General features: G+C 43.8%; 1 protein-coding gene across 8 annotated transcripts in view; it reads left to right on the plus strand.

Annotated features, from left to right (window-relative positions):
- The window catches only part of ADCK1 (aarF domain containing kinase 1), an 80,821-nt gene that overhangs the window by 51,714 nt on the left and 6,831 nt on the right, over window positions 1-22,276 (plus strand). For all 8 annotated transcript variants that reach the window (XM_027720140.2, XM_039389693.1, XM_039389695.1 and 5 more), the window contains 3 exons: window positions 4,394-4,552; window positions 9,426-9,584; window positions 12,779-12,895. In XM_027720140.2, the coding sequence (XP_027575941.1) occupies window positions 4,394-4,552; window positions 9,426-9,584; window positions 12,779-12,895 (435 nt within the window). The remainder of the gene's footprint in view (window positions 1-4,393; window positions 4,553-9,425; window positions 9,585-12,778; window positions 12,896-22,276) is intronic.

Below are 22,276 nucleotides of genomic sequence, written 5' to 3' on the forward strand. Positions count from 1 at the left end.
TATGGTTTGGAGATTAAGACACCAGGCTGGAACTTGGGATATCTAGGTTAAATCCCAATTCTGTCAAAGACTTCTCAGAACATGCTGGGCAGGTCATGTAAGGTAATACTTTCAGAACGGACTCAGGATTTGGAAGCTTAAATCCAATTGACTCCCAGTATCTTCCTAAGTGTTTAAGGACAGGATTCAGAAAAAATACGGAGGCATTCTGATGCTCAACATTGTGGCATGAGGTGGTGTGTGCTGCAGACCTCGGGCAGAGCAGTTGCGCTTTGGGAAGGCACTTCAGCATGTGATAAGGCCTGTAGCTGACATCTGGGAACTCCTGGAAAACATGAGTTTGTGCAGGGCCCGTGGTGGCTGTGCACCTCATACAATGGCACTCTGGGCTTAATGTGGTCTCTAGGTGCAACTTCAGCACAAATACATACTAATAAGTTTCTAAGTAGATAGATCCTGTAAGAGCTTTTATATCAGTTCCCTGAGGTGTGAATACTAATGCTAACAGTCATGAAAAGATTTTGCATATTTAAAATTAAATGAGCTTCATTCTTTTGAATTAAGCAGTCAGGGCTGTGTTTCCAGCCAGTGAAGTACAGTGACACATGCATTTGCTGGTTGAGCATGTGTCCAATGGGGAGCTGGTTGTGTAGAAGGCTAGTGAGGGAAAGCACCCGTGCAGGGACATGAATCACCTGTACAGCTGTAAACCTCCAGCTGGCTGGCCTGCTCCTTTGAAAGAGCAGCCTTAAAGTTCCTTTTAAACCTTTATTAAACCTCTGTGGAAACTATGCTTGTTTAATCTCCTGCCAGGCTTACAGATGGTAACAGCCAGTTTGATGAGACCATTTGAGACCAGCTGTGGCCTGGAAAGAACGTGAGATTTCCTTAAGTACCATGTCAGGTGGGCTCCAAGACTGTCCCAGACCTTTGCTTACTGATCATCCATCCTGGAAATGAAAGAGTTTTTGTTGAGGGTGCTTGTGAGCAGTATGAGCCTGCAGCCTGCTCCAGGAATTCCCTGCCTGTATGAAATGGGTGTAGCCACCTTTCCTTGGGAAGGACCCCACTCTCCAGCAGGCAGTGTGGGAGCCTGGCTCATCTTTTCTCTTCTCATACAGGCTCTCGCTCATTTCTGCGTGTCTGGGACACACAGCCTGCACGAGCTGCCTCCAATGAGCTGAGAAAGGACAATTTCATAATGAACAAGGGTGATTTGCCGAGTGGGGGGTCCTGGAATCCGGCCGTAATTGTGCTGCTGCTTTATCTCAGCCTCACACCTGCTTGTGTAATGGCTCGGCTGTGATCTGCTGCCTCCCCCATGAGCATGCTCTGCCCTTCTACTCCTGGAGGATCCATCAATTCTCTGGCCCTGTTGCAGTCCCTTGCCTTGCTGCCCTCACCTGCAGCCTGTGAATGCACACAAATCCCCCCTGGGATTGCAGCTGGGCCACTAAGCTGGCTCTAACGAACATGACTGCTAACCTGGCTTTCACATCTTAAGTAACAAGTTTTTAAAAGAAATTCTTCTGCCCAAAAGGACTCCTAGACACAGCTTTATTCAATCATGTTTCCTTAGAAAACTTAGTCACATGAGAATTATGTGTATTATTCCTGCCAGAGGGAATACATGCAGCCTGTTTTATTTTTCCCCTGCATGCATTCAGTACTGGTGAAATTGGTTGGATTGACAGATTAGGCAATTAAGAGGTTCTGAAATCCAGAGCAGATGGAATTTCATCCATTTTATGTATGATCTTACTATAAATGTACCTTACTGGATTCAGGCCAGTGAACTCCCACTGTTTTAACCTTTGGAGGATGTTATCACCCTTATGACAGTTAGACTAGTAATATTGGCTACCACTCTGTAAAGGGTACATCCCCCTAATATAAGGATGTATGGTAGTGAGAGAGTTGAACAAAGTCCCAGCTTGACCTCATGTGGCAAGTTCTCTGCATTTTTTTCTTCCTTAAGGTATCTCATAGCCCAGCATGCTTCTGGCCACCTTAAGTCTTTACCCTTAACAGGTCCTTTCTTCAGCCAATAGACAAACTTCAAATAATGGTAAAAGCCCCTGTGTCTTGAACACATGTGCCCTGAGCCATCTGTCATCCTGTAGGTGCTTCTTTGTTCATAGTAATCTGAAACGAGAATCTCCAATCCAGAAGTGAGAGAGAAAAGAAAGGGTGGAGAGGAAAGAGAGAAAAACCTTTTTTCTCTTGAGACACAAATGTCAATAGGTTTGAATTATGGACCTGCTGTAATTAAAAACCACATAACTAGTTGTTTTTAAATGCAGTTGTTTTACTTAATTGATTTTGCCGCCAGGACCAAAGGGAATTAATTAAATAAATAAAATGCACCTTCCTAGTGAATTACTGGAGGCAGCTGAGTCTGTGTTGGAATCTAATTACTGTGAATGCTCCAGTTTGTCGCTAGCAGTAGTTTTCTGTGGAAGGGGCTGGGAGAGAAGGGGTAGGGTAGTGTGGGAGGGGGCTCATTCCCTGGCAGCTGCGGGAGGGAACAGGCTGCTCCTTGTAGTATTTTATTTCCTTGTCAGCAAAAAAAATATTCGTTTAAAGCTTTGCATGAAAACTTTGCTTATAAGGTCTTTATTCATATTTAATTACTAGGTTGCTGCAGCTCCCATCTTTAATTACCTTTTAAAAAGCAGGTTATAAAAAAGCACTGACATTCTTTCTTTTTTGTTACTGCATAAATTACAGGCTTCTCAGCTGCTCACCCAAAATCAGTTGAGCCCGCAGGAACAGGTTCACTTTGCTGAATTCTGTATGCCTCAGAGCTTATGTGCACCTTGCCCTATGGAGCAGGACAGAAACCCTCAACTAGCATTATGTGAACTATCTCTGTGCCTGAAGCCACATAACTGTGTTGTCCTCCCTCTGAGCTGAGTATAGTGGGTTCATCAGGTGCCCACTCAGCCACTCTATCCCTCCCCTTCCCAGCCGGACATGGGAGAGAGTAAGGTGGGAAAAGAAAACAAAATAAATTGTGGGTTGCGATAAGGCAGTTTATATTTATGCAAAAAAGAAAGCAAAAGCAGCATGCACGCACACAAAGCAGAAGCCAGCAGTTAATCTCTGCTTCCCATAAGCAGCGATGGTCGGCCACTTCTCTGAGAAGCAGGGCTCCAGCACGTGTAACGGTTGTCAGCAGGCAGCCATCAGAGACAATGAGTGCCTCTGGTCCTGCTCCTTGCCTCAGCTTTTACATCTGGGTTGACATCATATGGTATGGAGTATCCCCTTGGTCAGTGTGGGACAGCTGGCCTGCTTGTGTCCCCTCCCAGGATCTCACCCTCGACTGAAGAAGGAATGTTACAGTGCTGTGCTCAGCAGTAGCCAAAACGTGGGTGTGTCATCAACACTCCTCTAGCTACCAATGCAGAGCATGGCACTGTGAGGGCTACTATGGGGAAATAAATTCCGGCTCAACCAGAGGAGTGGGCTGGTCAGCCAGGCTGATATTGCACTACCATGGCTGTAGTGTTTCCAGAGCCAGCGCTGCCTGGTGCTGCACTGAGGATCTCTGGCAGGGAGCTGTGTTAGGCAGGACAGATGGGCCTGTGCCCGCCTCCCATTGCCTCACCCATGTCTCTCTTTGATTTTGCTTCCTGGACCTGCCCCTGGTAAATCTACTTCATCCACAACTTTCCTTATAATCTAGTCCTGAGTTTCTTAGCCAGAGCTGCTAATAATTTCCTCTCCTGCCCAAAAGTGCTTTGCTGTCCCCAGCTGGTGCATTTTCTGAGCTGAGAGCATTGGTTACTTTTATAGGTGTGAGAAAGTCCATCACATTAACCATGTTTTCAGGCCAAGTTGTCAAGGTGCAAACAGCATTTTTTGTCCCCCTGCCTTGAATCCTGCCCTTACCACTGCTCCCAGTCATGTGCTGGCTTTCCCCAAGTAAGCTAGCTGCTGCTGCTATAATGCATGGGAATACATACTGTCAGGTTTCAGGGGGTGATGGTGGGTGTTATTAAATGTCTGCAGAAGAAATACGTGCAAAGGAACAGCTGTTGGCTTCTGCACCTAGTGATAAGCAAGAATGCTGACCATAATCACTCCAGCCCATTTCAGTACAGCCTGGAGTGGTCCCTCACATGCTGCCTGGCCACCACAAGTCCAAGATGAAATGTGCTGCTGGGGCTCTGCCACAGGTTTCCATAAGCAGAGTATCTCCAGGGCACTTGCATACTTGGCAGGCTTCACTGGGAGGCCAAACAGTGATAAGGCTAAGAGAGGGCACAGAAGAAAGATGAAAGGGCTGACTCTGCCCAGCTTTGGCATGTGCACTCTCTGCTCTGTGAGCAGGGCTTTTCTTGGGATAGCCTCTGGCACCTCAAGCTTCTTTCCCTTTTTCCAACAGATAAAAGAGCTATTCGTGAGTTTTGAGGACACTCCCTTGGGAGCAGCATCACTAGCCCAGGTGCATAAAGCGGTGCTTCAGGATGGGAGAACGGTGGCAGTAAAAATCCAGCACCCAAAGGTCCAAGCTCAGAGCTCCAAGGATATTTTACTCATGGAGGTAAAACTAACTGTTGACTTTGACTTCCAGAGCAATTGCCATTGAAATATGAGGGGGCTACATTCACCCATGGTGTAAGCAGATATAACAAAACCAAACTGTAGCTTTGAAACCTCTGCAGACATCAATGCTGATTTACAGGATTAATATACAAAGTTGATGAGGATAGCAGTGTTGGTGATTGTGTGGATGGAAAGACTGAACAATAGGGTGAAAGGGAATGCGGGAAGAAGGAAGATAGGTAAACATGAATGACATCATTGTAAGTCCATATAACATTTAAGAGCTAGAGAGTGAGCCCCAAAGTCTCTCTTCAGCCTGTATGCCTATTAACTGGTTTATTAAACTTGTCTCAGTTCTCTTGCAGTCAGGGCTGTGGGGCCAAAGAAAAATCATTGTCCGTGATTAGCATGTTTTTTTAGATTAAATTCTAGTGTGGATTCAACACTATGATTCAGTTTTGTTTCTTCATCAGCTCCTTAATGCTGAACATTAAGCATGGTGGGAAAAAAACCCCTGAAATATGGAGAAGGTCACCTTAAAGGGACAGACACACAAATGAAGGATTCAACTAGGGAAAAAGTTGCAATGCCTGGCTCCTGTTCCTCTCCTGAATGGGGGGTGCCACTGGTGTTCCCAATGCAGTGCTGTAGCTTCTCCCAAACTTCTAAGTCTAGCCATGGAAAGGAGAAACTGGAGAAAAACTGTGGCACTGAACTGCATTGCAGTAGTCAAAGATGCCAGTGATACGGTATGGAACAGGAAATGGACACAGGGCTGGGATGCAGGAGATGGGAAGGATTAGGTTGTAAGTGGTTAACACTAAAACTTTAAGCCTAATAAATAAAGCTAATAAGTATATATACATGTATATATCTGCAGTAATGTGCACATTCATTGGCAGACGGGTAGGTCCACGGGACTAAAGTGGACCTCAGCTTAAGCTGAGGGGTTCTGATAAGTGTTTAGAGGGTACTGCTGATGCAATAACACAGTTCTCCGTCACAGAAGATCAGGAATCAAAGATCTTGCCAGCACCCTCTCAGAGGATCATGTAGCTAAAGCTTCTTTAGGCAGCTAAAACACTCTGCTTTGAGCAATCCTGGCTAGTCTGCATAGAAACACAGGTGGTTGTAGCTGAGGCACATTAGTTTGCAACTGAATATTTATTTTGAACTCATAGTGAAAGAAATTTTTGGGTTAAAAAAAGATGTCCCAGTAAGATAAGATCTGTCTGCTTCAGTGCTAGTTTGAGAACAGAGAACTGTCTGAACTGGGTTTGGGTCCAGCTGTAGATTTAAATTTGATTCGGGTCCTCTCTAGGACTGACTGCACTGGTCTGCCCAATGAGTCTGCTTATGTGAGTCATCATATGCACAGCACTTCTCAGGAGGCTTATGACATCCTTCACTCCTTCCCAGAACAGGGGTAGCAGAAAAGGAGCACTCAAGAATTAAGGATGAGCAGGTAATGAAAGACTGTGAGACCAGGGCAATAAGAGGATTCTGTATGAATGAACCAAAACCTGTGTCTACCTTGGCATATTTGCCATTTTAACAGTGGGTATCACAGAAAAAATACCCCTTTACACCATGTTGCTGTGATTGCTGGTTATACTGGTAAGAGGCATTTAAACAAATTATTTTAGAATGTTTTCTGTCTCTTCTGGTTTTAAACTGTTCTCCCTGGTGTCATGGTTTGAAAATTGCCCCCCCTGGTAGCTGGGGGGCCTATAAGTGAGGTGATTGGATTCCAGGGCAGTCTTCCCTGGAGGGCCAATCACTGCTCGTTTTGTTCGCTCCTGTGAAAAATCATATGTACACAACCGCCAGAAGTTGCTGGCAGTCGGTCTGTCTGTCTGCTGCTGTGTGTGTGTGAGAAGGCCCAGGGGTGGCAGGGCCCCCTTTTTTCCCCTCCGGGGAGGGGGGGGCTCTGCGGCCCCACAACTCTGGCCTAAGTCAGGGTTGGAGGCAGCATTGGAGTGTGTGTTGTGAGGGAAGGGACTCACAGCACCTGAAGGTAAGCGGGAGAGAGGAGCCAGACCCTCTTCCCCCCCCCTTTCCAGCTAGGCTGCAGAGGGGGGCTTCTTTTCCCTCTCACTGTAAAGTGGAGGGGAGGCTCCACTTTGGAGTGGAGCCAAAGTGGACAGGCTGAACACAGCCCGGAGCCAGGGAGATAACCCCAGGCGAAATTGGAGATGGATCAGAGAAAGGCCCGGAGGATGTCCTTGCAGTGATTTAAATGGAGGACAGCCGAAAACTCGGAGGAGGAATGAAGATTCCAGGACGCGTACGTATGATAAGCTGACTGAACTACAGCAGCCTATGGAACCGAGGTATGAGAGAGAGAGAATGACACAGCAGAGACTGACACGGAACCAAGGGAACATGGACTCAGACTATTTTCTTGGACTTCGTAAGGAAAAAAGGACTTCAGTAAACAGCCGGAGGTTGATGGGGGGAGTGAACCCTTTTCCCTGAACACTCCCACGAGAGGAAGACTGGTTACATATCAGCCTGAAGTCCAGGGCTTTTCCTGGACTGAATTGAGGGAGAAGCTTAAAGAGACTGATAGAAGTGTGTAATATTTTATATATATAGTTGCTTTTAGCTTGTGCAGTATATTTATTTGTGTAAAATAAATGTATATACTTCCCCTTTTCCCCTATAGAAGCCTCTTGCCTGAAAGTTTCTCTTCAGTGTTGAGTTAAAATTGCAGGAAGGGGTGGGGGAAGCCTGGAAATTGGATTTTGGATTTCTATGGTGGCTCAAACCACCACACCTGGGAAACTTGAAACTAAAACAGTGTATTTCCTTTTGTCAATTTAGTATTGTTCTTCTACAGACAGCCTAGTTTAGCATCCTTGAGATCTGTTGTGTATACACAGATATGGGAAAGTAGCTCAGAACATGACACACACAGTTTTGTTTTTAAAAGGCCTCTTGTGGAGTGTTGCCTTACATGCATCATCATATCCTTGTGTGGGACTCTTTTTGTGTAGGCTGCATGGAAAGCCAGATTACGTGCACTGATGTTCTGGTCCTTTAAGAATCAGATAGACATTGCAGCTGGGTAGGACGTTAATTTAAATATTGGTGGAGATGGTCTTATTTAAGACTGATGGTAAAGAGTCTGAATGGGAAAAGCTAGATGGAAAGTTCCTAAATTCACTCGAGTTTCATAGAATCAATGCTGACTCTTTAAAAATCAGTACAGCATCTGATAAACCCAGAGAGACATACCTTGCTGCTCTTCCTATATCAATAATTTTTTCAAGACAACATGTTAGACAGATGTCAGAAAAGGGATAGGTGAAATGCTTGTTAAGTATGTCTGACATTGGTCAAGTCGGCAAATTGATTCAAAATAGTATTTAAAGAAAGCAAAAAAAAGCATGAATTTTCTCACATCAGGCACTAACAAAATAATCTTGCAGACCCTATGAAGTTTATGTACATGTTCATGAAGATCACTGGTTACATTTCATTTCGGTGACATAAACTTGAAAGGATTTATACCTCTAGATATAATAGTAAAAAACTAATTCAATAGTGTCTAGTAGTAAAAAACTAATTCAATCACCAGTGAAACCTGGTGATTACATTTTTAAGGGAACATTGAGTTTGGAACTGACATTTAGATAAGAGAAGTTGAGACAGGGATGGAGAACAAACATTGTCACACAACTAAACAGGAGCAGTGATGGTTCATAAATTTATTTTTTGTCATACATTTCAATGATAGCAGCTTCTTGTGTGTACTTTAAATGTTCCTCCTGCAGTGCAGAAATTCCCACCTCAGTGGTGAAGATCTGCAAAGGGAAGTGGTGCAGTAACACACACAAGTCTGTTTAAATTTTCTGGTGAATGTACAGAACAGGTGAGGTAAAGACAGCAAAGTGGATTGCATTTGTATTTTTTTTACTTGTTTTATTACTCAAGTAGTTAAAAACCGCCCCAAAATTATTTTCCTTAAGGCATGGTCCAAATTGTCAGCTTGTGTAAATTTGTGACTCTGGTGGAGAAACTGGCCCTTCTTTGACCAGAAAACATGCTTGGCTGCAATGAAGCTTTCATTATGCCATGCAGTTGAGTAATCTTGATTCACTCACCCCTTAAATATTTCTTTAAGCAAACATTTCCAGGAACTTTTTGGATGGGCCTTTCAAGGTGCTGTGTAGCTGAGTACCTAATCCCTTTAAGAAGAGGATTCTAGGTAGTGGATATATGATACTTGGAAAACACCTCCTCAGCATTTCTGAGGATGGCTGTGACTGATGCTGAAGAGCAACTTACCCTCTGACCCCTGCCAGAAGTGTTCTTTAAAGATCTGTAGCCTACTAACTGTATCCAAACTCCTCTGTCTTCTTTGAACTGCCCCATGGATTATCTGTGCTAGCAAAATTCTCATTCAACAGTGGAAGAAGTAACATAGAGGTGACAAGTCTTACATCTTTTTTGTCTGCTTTATCTGAGAGCTGTTCGAATGAAGCCAAACAGTGACTTGTAGAATTATAGGACCCAGAAGAGAGTTGCTCCAGGGCCATGCCCTTGACAAGATCTGGCCATGTGGTCTCTTCTCCAGGGCTGCTTACTTCTAGGCAGCAGGCAGCTGGGCTCCCTTTGGTGTGTGTGCCATCATTTAACTCCTAGATGTGCCTGTGTGGAAGGGTAAGCCAAAATTTGTGTTACATGACCAAGGCATGACACTGTGTTGCATTGTGATATTGTAGGAACCCTAAAAGCACTTGGGGTGTAGGTTGGGTTTTTTTAATCTGTAAGTTATATGGAATGATCCTGTCAAAACAGCACTGTGTGTAGCTATGTGGCTTTGTAGCCAGGAGGCAGCTGATTGTCTGTTTCCTTGTTTTCAGGTTCTCCTCTTGGTTGTGAAGCAGATCTTTCCAGATTTTGAGTTCATGTGGCTGGTGGAAGAAGCTAAGAAGAATCTGCCCTTGGAGTTGGATTTCCTCCATGAAGGCAGAAATGCTGAGAAGGTTGCTTATATGCTCAAGAACTTTGACTTCCTGAAGGTGAGGGAACACATATTTCTGTCTATATATGTGCATTAATGGTCTCTCCCCTGTGTCTTATGTACCTCATTCACCAACTGGAGGAACCATATGGAGGGAGAATGGAGTTCAGTCCATCTGTGTTGTTCATCCTAGACTGCTCTGCTAATACAGACCAGAAAATGCTCTGAGGCAGGCTTTCTCCATGTTTGTTTCCTGCTGTACACACTCTGTATTGGGCCAGAAGTGGTGGCTTGGTGCCAGCAGTCTCTGGAGCCTGCTACTCATTTTCTCAAATGCTTTTTCTGAACTTGTCTAGTGCGTGTGAATTTGCCATTCTTTGCTGAACCATCTGATGATACCTTTTCTTGGACTTTATCTCAACTGAGGGCAAGAAATGGACACAGAACAGAAAAAGCTGGACTGAAGCTGATGATGTCAAGTAGTATTGGGAACACTTTGTATCTCAGGAGGAAGCATGTTTGCATGAGTCCTTCCTGCTGCAAAAAGGCACACTCTCCCTCTAGAATTGGGCATACAACCTTCGTACACATTCATGGCTAATGCATTCACGGTTTCTTCATACACAAAATCAACTACATCCACATGAGGTCTTCCCCACTCACTCTCTTCCCCACCTCCCCTGCGACACAGTGTCTAAGGTCACTGACAAATGTCTCAAGTATAACCAGACATGTAGACATCTCATTCTTGGAAAGACATAAGCTCACATCTTCAAACTCGCATGTTCAGAAATCTTTTGCTGACAGACAAGAGGAACAAGCCTCCAGTGCATACTTTCTGGAAACACATGTAGTGCTGTGGGCACAGTCACTGATGTAACTGCATTTGCACATGCACAAAGGGAGCAAAAAATATACCCTCCTTTGGACCCTCCTGGATACATACAATCAAAATGAAGTTTTCACGTCCTGTTTAGGCAGAAGTACCAAGACAGAGGTCTGAAAGAAGGTGAGTTTTTGTTGGGCTTTACAGCCTGATGTATCCATTTTTCCTTGCTTCCTCCATGCAAGTGCTTTCCTTGTTGCCTGACTCAAGGTTTGGTGCAGTCCTTTTGGAGCCCAGTGGCAGCAGTGGCCTTCCCATAGACACAGATAGCTAAAAGCCACCAGGGCTACAGAAGGCCAAAGGCCAATGGTTTTGCTGAGTGGGTGCTTATCAGAAGTGATGCACCTTGGAGAGCTGTATCCATTGCATCTGTAACTAGGATACTGTGAAGTAAATCCCCATGGAGACAGCCAATCACCTCCTCGCTGGGTTAAGAAGCTATCATGATATCAATATATGTAACAATAACAAATGGCTTGAGATGGCTAAATAATGGATCTTCCCGTCTGACCTGTCAATTCAGAGACATGTTCATCACCCAAAAGCAACAGAAGAATTGGGCCCCTGTATCATTAATTTTCCTAAACACGCTAGAAAGCTGAGAAGTAGATTTTGTACCATGAGCTTTTAAAGCCAGAGATAAATTATTTCCACACAGTAGCATTACAGCCAAACACCTGTGAGTAATTAAAAAAATCACTGAAGAATTCGACTCTGATTTGAGAGAGGCATCTCCAAGAGCATGGATAGTGCTTTACAAGCCTACTGACTTGCCTGTGTAAATCCTGAGACAAGAATGAGTGTTATCTGAAATGATCTAAGGCAGCAGGGATCAGTGAGCTAGATGAGTTGGGGAACTGTTAGTTTTGGAGTTGGCTGGCTTTCTCAGCAATCTAACTGCAAAGAGTGAATATGCAGATAAGCTGGAAAGGCTGTGAGTAACTCAATCCCCCTTGCCCATAGCGAATCTCTGGCATCAAAGTCTAGGCAAGGTTCACATGCAAAGTATACCAGGAGTGTTGAATGGTGGGACTGAGGGACATTGGAATTGCTCAGCAAAGGAGCTTTTGATCTAAAGTGGCATATACATGATAAAGTAGAACTGGTCTCTCTAGAGACCTCTCTAGAGACCTAGGACAGTGAAAGAAGCAGATAGTTTATGAGGGACTGAGACATTGTCGGTAGTTAAAAGCAAGAAATGCTGCTTGTTCAGGAGCTACAGTGGGCTGGTCATCCCATGGCATTGGTCACACTAGATGGGCAACACCTCTTACCTCTTCCTGTCCTGCCCCAAGATGCTGGTCCTAAGTCCATGCCTGGGTCAGGAGGGTGAGGAGAGGGGGCTGCACAGCTGGCTCACTATTTGTGTGATCCAAAATTTGTATCTCTATACCAGGGCACAATATGGGAATGGGTTGAACTCCCTTATATCTTTGGTAAAATGTACCTGTGTGACTTCCCCCATGTGCAAAAGCAAATCTGGACAGATTGGAGTTTTGGTCAGCACAGTGATGTGAGGAATATCCAAAGGGAGTTCAGCAGAATGGCTCTTGACAATAAGGGACTTCAACATGGAAAAAATTTGTCTGGAGAAAGAGGCTGGAAAATGGGGAGCCAGCCTGAGCAATGCTTGTGTCACTACCTCCCTGGATGGCACCAGGCCTCTTACTGGTACTTCACTCAGCTTGATTTACTGCAGATTGAATGAAAAGTGCTTTGACATTTTACACTGTGACATGTTGGCAATAAGATAGCTAAGGGTCTCCCAGGGTTTCTGTGAAAAGTCCCTTATTTGTGACACTTGATTTTTCTCCCAGTTCAATTGCAGATGGCCTAAGTATGCAGGGTTTGTCAGCTCAAAGGCGTTCGTGTTCCAAGGGGCACTGCGGAGATGCAATTTATGACGATGGCTTATAATTTTTAAAGCTGTGTAAGTGGACCCCGTGCGTAGCAAACAAGATGCAGTTCCTATCTAAAGGAGCTGAGTGGATGATTCAGAAACTTACAGTAGGTACTAGTTAAACAGCCCAGCTAGAGGAGCTGCAGAGCAGGTAAGAAAGCTCTCAGACTACACTGGGAGTGGGAGGTGGTCAAGATATTGTAGAGCGTAGCCAGAAATGTTGCATGAGGACAGATCCTGCTGTCATTGAATTGTTGTGTTATCCTTGTACACATTGCTGCTGTCCTGGGGAACTGGCCAGTAGATGGATTTACCTCCCATGTGCTCATCAAAAAAATCCAAGTCCTCACTTCAATTGCTTCCATTTTTACTCCTTCTCTGGAGTAAATATGTCACACTCTGTGTGATATATTCTCTTTCCTTCCCCAACCTGTTGCCTGACTTAATCCATCTGCTCCTGTTTCAGGTCCCCAGGATCTACTGGGAGCTCTCAACAAGGCGCGTCCTTCTCATGGAGTTTATGGAAGGGGGGCAGGTGAATGACAGGGCCTACATGGAGAGGAATGGCATCAACGTCAATGAGGTAATTTCTCAGCCATCTCTGAATTGGACGTGGTGGGCAATGCAAAACTGATGTTGCCATCAGCTGACCTTGATGCAAAATGGACGCTGACAGGATAGGACAGGGCAGAAGAAGAAGCACATACAGATGTGAACAGAGCAATCAGACTGAGAGATCTGCATTCTTGTGCTTCTTGGAAAAATACAAAACTCCTTTTTGGGAACACTCTCCTGTAGGCTGCACAGGTAGAGAGACCTTCAAGGAGACATAGTGAAAGATGACCATGCTCTTATATTACAGACACCCATGGTTTGTTCCAAGATGGCAGTTTCTGTTACCCTAAAGGAACAACTTCAGCTTCTGATTTTTTTTGTCTTGTGGACTTTGCTATTAAGAGAGATTTGAAAAATTTTGTCCATGGCAAAACACAGTCAGCTCCATTTATCTGGACAAGTCAACTGGTCAAAAGTGAGAGAGTCATTTCTTTGAGTGAGTTTATCCTATCCTTTTCTTCTGCTGTAGGCAGAGGTCAAATCTAGCCCACACAATCAGATACAAGAGTGAATATTCTTCAAGTCTTGAAATATAAAGGCTTGTTTTGATGCATTAGCAGTTGGGCTCTTGAGCAATATGTACATTCAGATTTTGAGGTGGGCTTCCTCACAGTTCTTGGATAGCAGATCCATTCTGATATCAAGGTAGCTAGTATAGTATACCTCCTTGGGACTTTGGTTACTTTGAATTTTCTCAAACTGCTGGAGATAGCAAAGTTGTAGAGAAGCAACTAATTTCAGTTTTTCTAACTTGCAGAGGCTTTTGCTTGCAATTAGAGTGACTTAGGGTGAAAATTTCTGCTAATTTTTTTGTTCGTCCATGCCTTTGGGAAGGTCGTTTTGTAACATCTTGGCACAATAGGTCCTATGCAGCAATGAAACCACATATTTTCCTGATTCTGAGCTGGTCTCTAAATGATGGCTAAGAAGTAATTTTGAAAAAGTTGTCAACAGACTTCTATTGCTGCGAAGTATAAGCCTCAGACAGTTCTGGCTATCTGTCAGGTATAGGGTGTCACTCAGCTCAGTTGTAAGACTGAGTTTCTACAAACTCTCTCAGTGCCTGCACTGAGCTGTTCTTCCTTTTCTCTCCCCACCCCCTGAAATTAATGATTAACTTTACTGATTGCCAGTAAAGCAGCAGTAGAAAGGAGGGAATACTGAGCTTGTCTAAATCATGGGGAAGGAGGTCTGTTATTATGGCCGCAGTAATACAAGGTAGGAGCAGTGCACACCCCAGACTTCTGCTTTGGCAAGGTGCAGCAGATGGGGACAAATATAACCAAGATCCATTATCAGCTGCTGCTGTTGTTGCCCTGGGTAAACGACTGCATGGCATGGTAGTGAGGTGAGCAAAAGACAGCAGACACTGAAAGGAGCATGAGGAGAGGGCGGCAACCCACTTTTCAAAAGTGACCTGGCTTATAATATATAGGAGTTTTGGCTTTCAAGAGATACATTAGCTCCCTATAAATCACCTGAATCTATCTATCTATCTATCTATCTATCTATCTATCTATCTATCTATCTATCTATCCCTCTATCATCTTGCTCCATTTTGTTTTACTGGGTGGAGGAAGAGGAATCTTTACTAAGCAGGATTTCTTGTGTGACAATGCAGCAAAAGCAAGCCGAGCCTCTCTCCTTTAAATGGAAAGAATCCCTGAGGTGAAAGCTCCCTTCAAACCAGGTTACTGACATTTACTTAATACCGTCTGTAGCAGGATTATCATTAAAGCTGCCCAAAAGCACATTAATCTCACTGGATCCATCCAAGTGCTGGATTGTAATGGCATTTAATCAGAGAAGGCTTTGATTTCTAAAGACAAGTGCAAACACTGAAATATCTGCCTGTGGAACAGTTACTTATTCATGTGCAAGTGTAGCTGAGGAGGAGCATGCAGCTAGGATATTGACAGTGAAAGGGAAATCTGGAGAGGGTAGTTCTCAAGAAATGAGCTGGCAGGAATTGTGAGGGAAAACCAGGGCATGGCAGGGTTAAGAAGGGGCAACTGGAAACTGGGCTCTTCCTGTTTCAAAACACAAGAGGATTTGCAGTCTTGGTTGGGAAGTTACATTTGGAAATAGGTGGTAGAGCAGGGCAGAGAGGAAAAGTAGACTGAGAGGTTCTCAGGAGGGTTGTAGCATACTGTATATAGGAGGAAAGGAGGGATAGCAATGCTACTTAGAGCATGGATTTTTAAAGAAAATCCCAAATGACATAAATGCTCCTTTTGCACCCATTCTGATTGTACCTGATTAATTTAGACAGACCTTGTCTGTATACAAATCTTAACGTTATCTCTGGTCTGCTGCATGGGTTTTCCTTGTCCTTCCTTTTGGATTCTCTGCCTGTCTCTGCAGAGGCTGCTGTATTAGCAAGCTCTGGGAGCTGTGGAGCTTAAAGATGCACTTCTGGCATTGTGCTGTAGTGCCTCCAACTAACCAACCAGTTCAGGTAGCCAAGTGTAGAGTCCCCGTGATCCCCCTGGTTTGGATTTGAGTCAGGGAAAGGCAACAATGCCATATACTTCAGCTCACCAAAAGCCTGTTCGTGAGCTGTGGATGATTCAGAATTCAGGAAAGTGTTTTGTCCAGCTGAGAGTTGAAAGCAAACAGCTAAGGTACTTAAGAAGAGCTACTGTGCACAATTATTGCCATCTGTCACCCCATCCTACTGTGGCTTTTTGCTTCTTTCTGTTACTAAATGGGTTCTGCATTGGAATGGTATCTCTTAGCTCAATAAAGAGCCCAGCTATCTTCTTGTGACTGACAGATTTGCAACTTGAAATATGCTTTCAGTGTGGGATTTACCCTTCTGCCAAGAGTCAGGAGCTGCAGCCATGTAGCTGCTAAAATTTAAGTGGGATTTTCCCAGGGTGGGATCCTTTTGTCAGCGCAAATGTGGAAACCTCTCATGTCTCAAGTATTTGTGCTTATAACACTCAAGTGTTACATGAAGCGGAGCAGAGAAGAACACTGTTTCTGGGGAAGATGGCTATTCTTGCTCTTTGCACTTGCTGATGTAGTCTGGGGAGAGGTTTCTTTGCAGATTCTCCTACATTTCATCTTGTCTGAAGCTTAGTGAAATTCACAAGGCACTGGTAAACAAGGATAGTGACCTCCAGCTATTTCAGCTTTTGAACTGTGCAAAGACACCAGGTAAATGAGTTAAATTACACACAAACCCATTTCTTACTGAAAGTCAGTCCCAAGTGTCAATGTCAATCAATTGCTTAAATCCCACCAAGATGCTTTACATTAAATCCAAGGAAATACAACTGTATTTAAAGCCAAGGGCAAATGATTCCCATGGTCATTTTGGGTCTAACAGAGATGCAAGAAACAAGTGAAAAAACAGTAACTGGTCTTCTCTACCTGCATCCTTTTGAGAATCTAGACAAATTTATCAAGTTAGTCCCTCAGTTCCCAGGGTGGATGAGTCAGAATACTTCTCCCCACTTAAATGCCATGGAAGATGGGGCATTGAGCAAGAAAATAATTTCCTCCGTCCCCAACAGAGAGTACAGGGCATGTTAGGAGTGCACTCCAGGAGTCCTAAAAACTATTCCTGTATCTTAATGACATCATGTGTGTCCAGACATCACCTTGCTGTGATGCTAGATCAGTGCATAGTGATAGTACTGCATAACAGAGCACTGTCGATCCTCACAACTGGATCACAGAGGACAGAGTGTGAAATGAGATCTCTTGTGTGTGACCATCCTAATCTGCTACGGACAAGAGCCATTTCAGAGCAGAGGCACAGAGTAGGCTCCAAATTGTGGCTATTTTCCATCCACACCCTTTGCTAATTTGACACCAGTTTAATTGGGCAGAATTGCCCTAGCAGGATTAAGCAAACCCTTAGATGATGGCTGTAATAACAACAGTGAAAGAAAGCCAAAAACTCAATACAGTTTTCAATCCAATTAACCTTCGATTAAGGTTCCAAAATCAATGCTATTATTTTGGCTTGAGGAGGTAATATTGAGCCCTGAGAAATGAGCTGCACAACGACCTTTATTTTTAATGAGATCAATAGAAGTTAGTGTCGCCATCTCTTAAAATAATTGGCAAATATTACAGTCAAATTAAGGCCAGAGACTAGTATCTGCTCCTGATCTAAAGAGACAGTCACAGGTGGAGATAGGACAGAAAGAGATGATGCCCTATCAGGCAGTTTCATCTGGGACTTATCAGGGGCAGGCAGTGAGATCATCTCTGCAGGACCATGACGCAGGATTTTTTTCTTTGCCTTTCTTCTTTGTGTCTGTTGGAGGCATGGGGCCAGGACCACTCCAGCTTGCTCACAAGTCCAGGAAAGTGTCAATGCCTTTCCCCAGATAATCCAGGCTGGTTTGTTACATTGCAGCTACCCTTGAACATGATATATATACTATCTTTTTACTGTAGGAGTACTCACAGCCTCAAATTTGCATACATTCTTTCTTTTCCAAGAAGTTTATTGCTAACTGTTGTGTATTGGTGTTTTAAAGATACTCATTTGTGATGGACTTCCTATTCTTTTGTTACTGTCACATTGCTCTGTCAGCTGGGTGTGCTGATTTGTTAAAAGGGGAGTTCCATACAGGGGCAAGGGTGACAGATTGTCTAGGCTTTCAAAACTGATGGCAGCAACATATTGTGGCTCTGTACATACACAAGAAGAAATATATCACTGCTGCTACCTATAGTTCAGCTTGGGATCTTCTGAGTTAGATGACAGAAATGCAGTAGGTGTACTTGTTAAAATACTTGGTACCCTGGATATGAGTCCATTAGCTAGAAAAGGTTGGGATTAGTAGGAAAATTGCAAAGTAGGTAAGAAACTGATAGAGGCAATGGTGGAGGGAAATTACCATAATGGAGTTTTGTGAGGTTTGCTCTTCAAACAGATTTTATTTAATAAATTGGTAATGACCTCAACACAAACAACTGTGTCAAGGACATTGTTGGTGACACCAAGTTGAGAGGTCTGACACTGTAGAGGAGGACCAGAGAAGCAATAGCACTTGTTGACCTTGAGAACTGAAGTGATAGAAAGGGATAAAAATGAGCAATACCAAGTGGAAAGTCATGCACTTAAAAACTAAGAAGAGTTTCTTAAATAGATTGGGAGTTTATCAGAGGAAAGCGACATATTAGAATTAACTTTGGGACATTAGTAAATCATGGAGTGTGTGTTTCCTGTGCAGTGCAACTGTGTAAAAGCAGGTTGACACATAGGACACACCTGGTAAAGGAGCATCCTGTAGAAATGGGGTGATATTTCTTCTGTATTTATGCTGATTATTATCTGAGTGGTGGACACATTGGAGTAGTAAATACTGGAGAGAGATGGAACTAGTTAAACTCTAGGATTATGATAGCTAAGGAAATAATTTAAATTGGACATCATTAAAATCAGGCTGGGATTTAGGGGTAAGGTTCTGACCATCTAAAGGGTACATTTTTGGAACAGCCTCCAACGTTGTGCTTTCTGTCTTACATATTTCCAGTGAACTTGACCAGTTTATAGAGAGACTGTATGATACTGTACAGTAACAACCCTTAATATCTGCACTACATTGTTATTTTCTGCTGTACTGGCTTGTAACTCAGGTAGGATAGTTTGTTACATGTAGCATCCTTGCCATATTGAGTACATAGAATGAACTTCATGTGCTTAGGCTGGTGAAGAGTTACTCCAAGTCTGGCTGTTTTACATGTATTTGTCACTCCAGTGTTTGATTGTTGTCTACAATCTGTTTCTTCCTCAGCTCTGTTTTTTTCAAAATGAAAACACTGGGCTGAAAATGTGCGGTTTGTCTGACACAGTGTCATGGTCATGTCACATATTTGGCAATGGCAGATTGCTATTTGCATTGACTAGTAAGGCCACAGGCTCACTTGTTGACTGTAGTCATCATGTTCTGCTGCAGCACAGACAGGCAAATGGAACTTCTTTTAAGCAATAACACACCTTCTGGCAATAGGACATGCCTCTGGCCAGAGCCAGAGCCTGATGTCATCCTGACATATCAAGCTCAGCTCTTTGTCCTTATGTGTTATGCCTAAATTATGCTATTCTTGGTAACACCCCCTTTTGCCTAGTTGTATTTCTTGTAGCGCGTTCAGAACTACAAATGCTTCTGCTTCCTTGCTTTTCAAACCTCCTAACTGTGATAGATTCCCCTTCTCTGCCATCCTTAGCCAACTTTGGAATCTTCAACTCTTTTAATCTTTGTCCCAAGTAAGTGCCTCCTGCATCTTGCTCATTTGTTTGCTTTCTCTGAACTCCCTCTGTGTAGTCTGCATCTTTCTGTTAATGAGATGTCTGGAAGTGAATGCAGAATTCCAAGGGTGATTATTATTTTTTTTACAATGTGCAGCAGAACAATGCTGAGGGATGCTGGTAATGATAAAGACCCCATTGTGTTGGATGATAAACAGGGAAAGGACTGATGACCTCTCTGTGTCATAATAAAAAGCCTGTGTGTTAACTTTAGTCTTTGCTTTTGTAAATCATTGCAACCTTTTGTCTAATTTGTGATGCACCTTCACCCTGAGGTCTTACACAGCCTAAATGCTTGCTGAATTCCTCCCTTCTTCTGAGCAGAGGTTTTCATACGTCTCTTTTCTCATTTCACCTAGCTGCATTCTTCCAAAGTGAATTCTGTAGTGTTATTTATCCAGTGACCTTCCTAATAAGAGTGGAATAAGGGCCCATAGGGACAAGGCACAGTACTGGAGAATTAATGTATATAAAGGTTTCATGTTTTTTTTCCTAAACCTTTTCTCAAGAAACATCAACTCCTTTTATCTGAATTATAATAATAGGTCACTACCCACATATTACAATCTAAGCTCTAGAGTGTAAAGCTTCCTGTTTTATTTACAGTTTGATGGTATTGGTGCTTTCTATCTTAATTTAATTTGTGTCCTCTTTTAGAGGTATGTCAGCAGACAAAAATACGTAAAAATATTTTAGTGTGCAGCACAGCTCCATCTCTTACACTAGGTAAATTTTTTCTAAAGATTGTTTATATGCTTATATCATAAATACCTGTAAAATATCTCCTGTATGCTAATGAAATAATACAGAATGCATTCATCTGTCTTAAAGAAGCTATAAGGTTTAGTTTCAGTGAAGATACTGGAGAAACTCAAAGTTGCGTGCTGGGGAAGAGGTAAATATAAGTACAGCAGGGAAGGGAGAGAGGATGTGGATATTGCAGTGAAGATTGTCTTGTATCCCTGACTCAGCCTGAGTGTCTGAGCAGGCCTGTAACCCCTCCGTTTTTATGGCAACATGAATCCTGAGCTGCTTTGCTGTTGCATCCTGGGCTGCAAAAGGCTATGACGATAGATCTGTGTAGTAACCTGTCTGCTGAGGGTGACTCAGGAGTGGGGGCCTTCTTTGCACTTGGAGCCTGCAGCTGTATCATAAGATGCTGTTACGAGGGTAGCATGGATAACCTGGTGAGAGGTGTTTTTGTAGGATCCTACAATATTTGGGATTGGAAGGGACCTCAGGAAGTCTTTTATCAAATCTTCTTCTAAGGCAGGGTCAGTTATGAGGTCAGACCAGCTTACTCAGGGTGTTAGTCAGTCAGGTCTTTAAAACCTCCAAGGATGGAGATTGCACAATCCCTTCAGCCATGAACCAACCAACAGGTTTGCAGAACTGCCAGCCCTTGTCCGGACTTGTATTTAATGGGCATGAGGCATCATGTTGTGCCCCAGATTGTCCCCAGGTCCTCATCTTCAATAATTCTGTGCTCTTCCATGTTCCGGGAGAGCAAACAGCTGAGGTGGGGAGGGCAGAATGTGGTTTACCCCATGTCTGCAGTAGTGTTGAGTTTGATGCTATGATCAGTCATGAGGTCCAAGTCCATTCCTTCTGGTATGCAGATCCCTGGGAGGTTGTGTGAACGAGTGACTGGCTTAAAACAGACTATCTGCATGTCCTTGGACTGTCAGCAAGTGCTTCTCAGCTCTTCTAGGAGATCACAGCACCTGGTATACTTTGGTCCTATCTAATTTTAGAGCTTGTTGATCTAGGAGACCTATAAGGGTCACTTCATGGCTCCAGTGATCTCTGCTGGTAATTCAGAAGGGAAACATAACTTCCCTCAGTGAGTACTTAAAATAACACCAGTGTGACATTAGGGATGCTGCACTTCGGGAGATCACAGGGCTGTGCTGTGCCACCTGTGTGGGTGATTCAGCATGGGGCCAGCATTCACCATGACTCAGCAGTGTCACACTTGAGGGACAGAGTATTGTTTCATGTGATCCTACAGCCATCCCTGTTGGTGTGCAGCAGGAAGGTTTCCTGTCCTTTCTCCTCATTTGTAGTTACTTGGGCACTATTCATAATGAACACTTTTCCCAGAGGTGGCTGCATTTCAGAGGTGGGTAAAGCAAGCCCTTGCCTGACTGGCTGGTTTTCTGCAGGGTGAGCTGTCATTAGTATCCCTGTTAACTCTTCTACCACCTCTGCTTATGGTGACAGCTGCCAGTTTGCTGCTTAAACAGGGTGTCTGGAGACATGCTTGGAATAATTTATAACAATTGTCTTTTAATTGCTTGTTCAGCACTCTGCTGTGTAGCAGTGCTGCTCTGGGATGGCAGGGAGGGCTGGCAGTGGGATGTCAGGGCAAGGCTGCTGTGGTAGTGCATGGCAAGGGATTGATTCTGTGCCCCTGGGATGTTTGCTTGCTCCTAGGAGGTTTTTAACTTTAATAACATCTCTTAGTGATAAGGAGCAGTAGCATGGAGGGACACAGCAGTGACAGGATGATTTAAACAACCTTTCTGTGCTGCTTCATCTTCACAGACATTGCAAATCAGCTTAGTATGGTTCTGAGGAAAAGAAGAGGGAAAGGGGGGGGACAGTGTGATGGAGAGATGGAAGAGGGAACCCATGGTCATTCTGGTGATGAGATTAATAGGCTGAGTCTCCCCTCACCCCTTCTCTGCTGGGTCCTGCTGCCATTCATGGATAGAAACACCTGAGACTTCCTCCAAGCAGTCTCACCCACCCCAGCAGTAATTTCTGTGCCTTCTCTTCCCTTTCTCCTGTCCTACTTTCCTCCTCATTACCAGAAACCTCATTCCTACCCCCAGGTATTTTCTCTTTTTTATGCCAGACAAGTGTTCTTAAATAACCCTTGATCCCACAAACACCTTTATGGTTCTCCTTGCATGGATCCTTCCCTCAATGCCCTGGGTCATCCTGCTACTGGTAGATGCCAGCAGCCATGCTGTGCATTTGTCAGTGTGAGGAGCTGCAGGAGCTCTGCATGGGGACACCGGCAGACCCTTCTCCCTGTAGGACTGGCATGTGGAGGCTGCCTCCCTG

This window comes from Pipra filicauda, unplaced genomic scaffold, assembly GCF_003945595.2.
Source record: "Pipra filicauda isolate LSUMZ 115617 unplaced genomic scaffold, ASM394559v2 scaffold75_size2874737_pilon, whole genome shotgun sequence".
NCBI lineage: Eukaryota > Metazoa > Chordata > Aves > Passeriformes > Pipridae > Pipra > Pipra filicauda.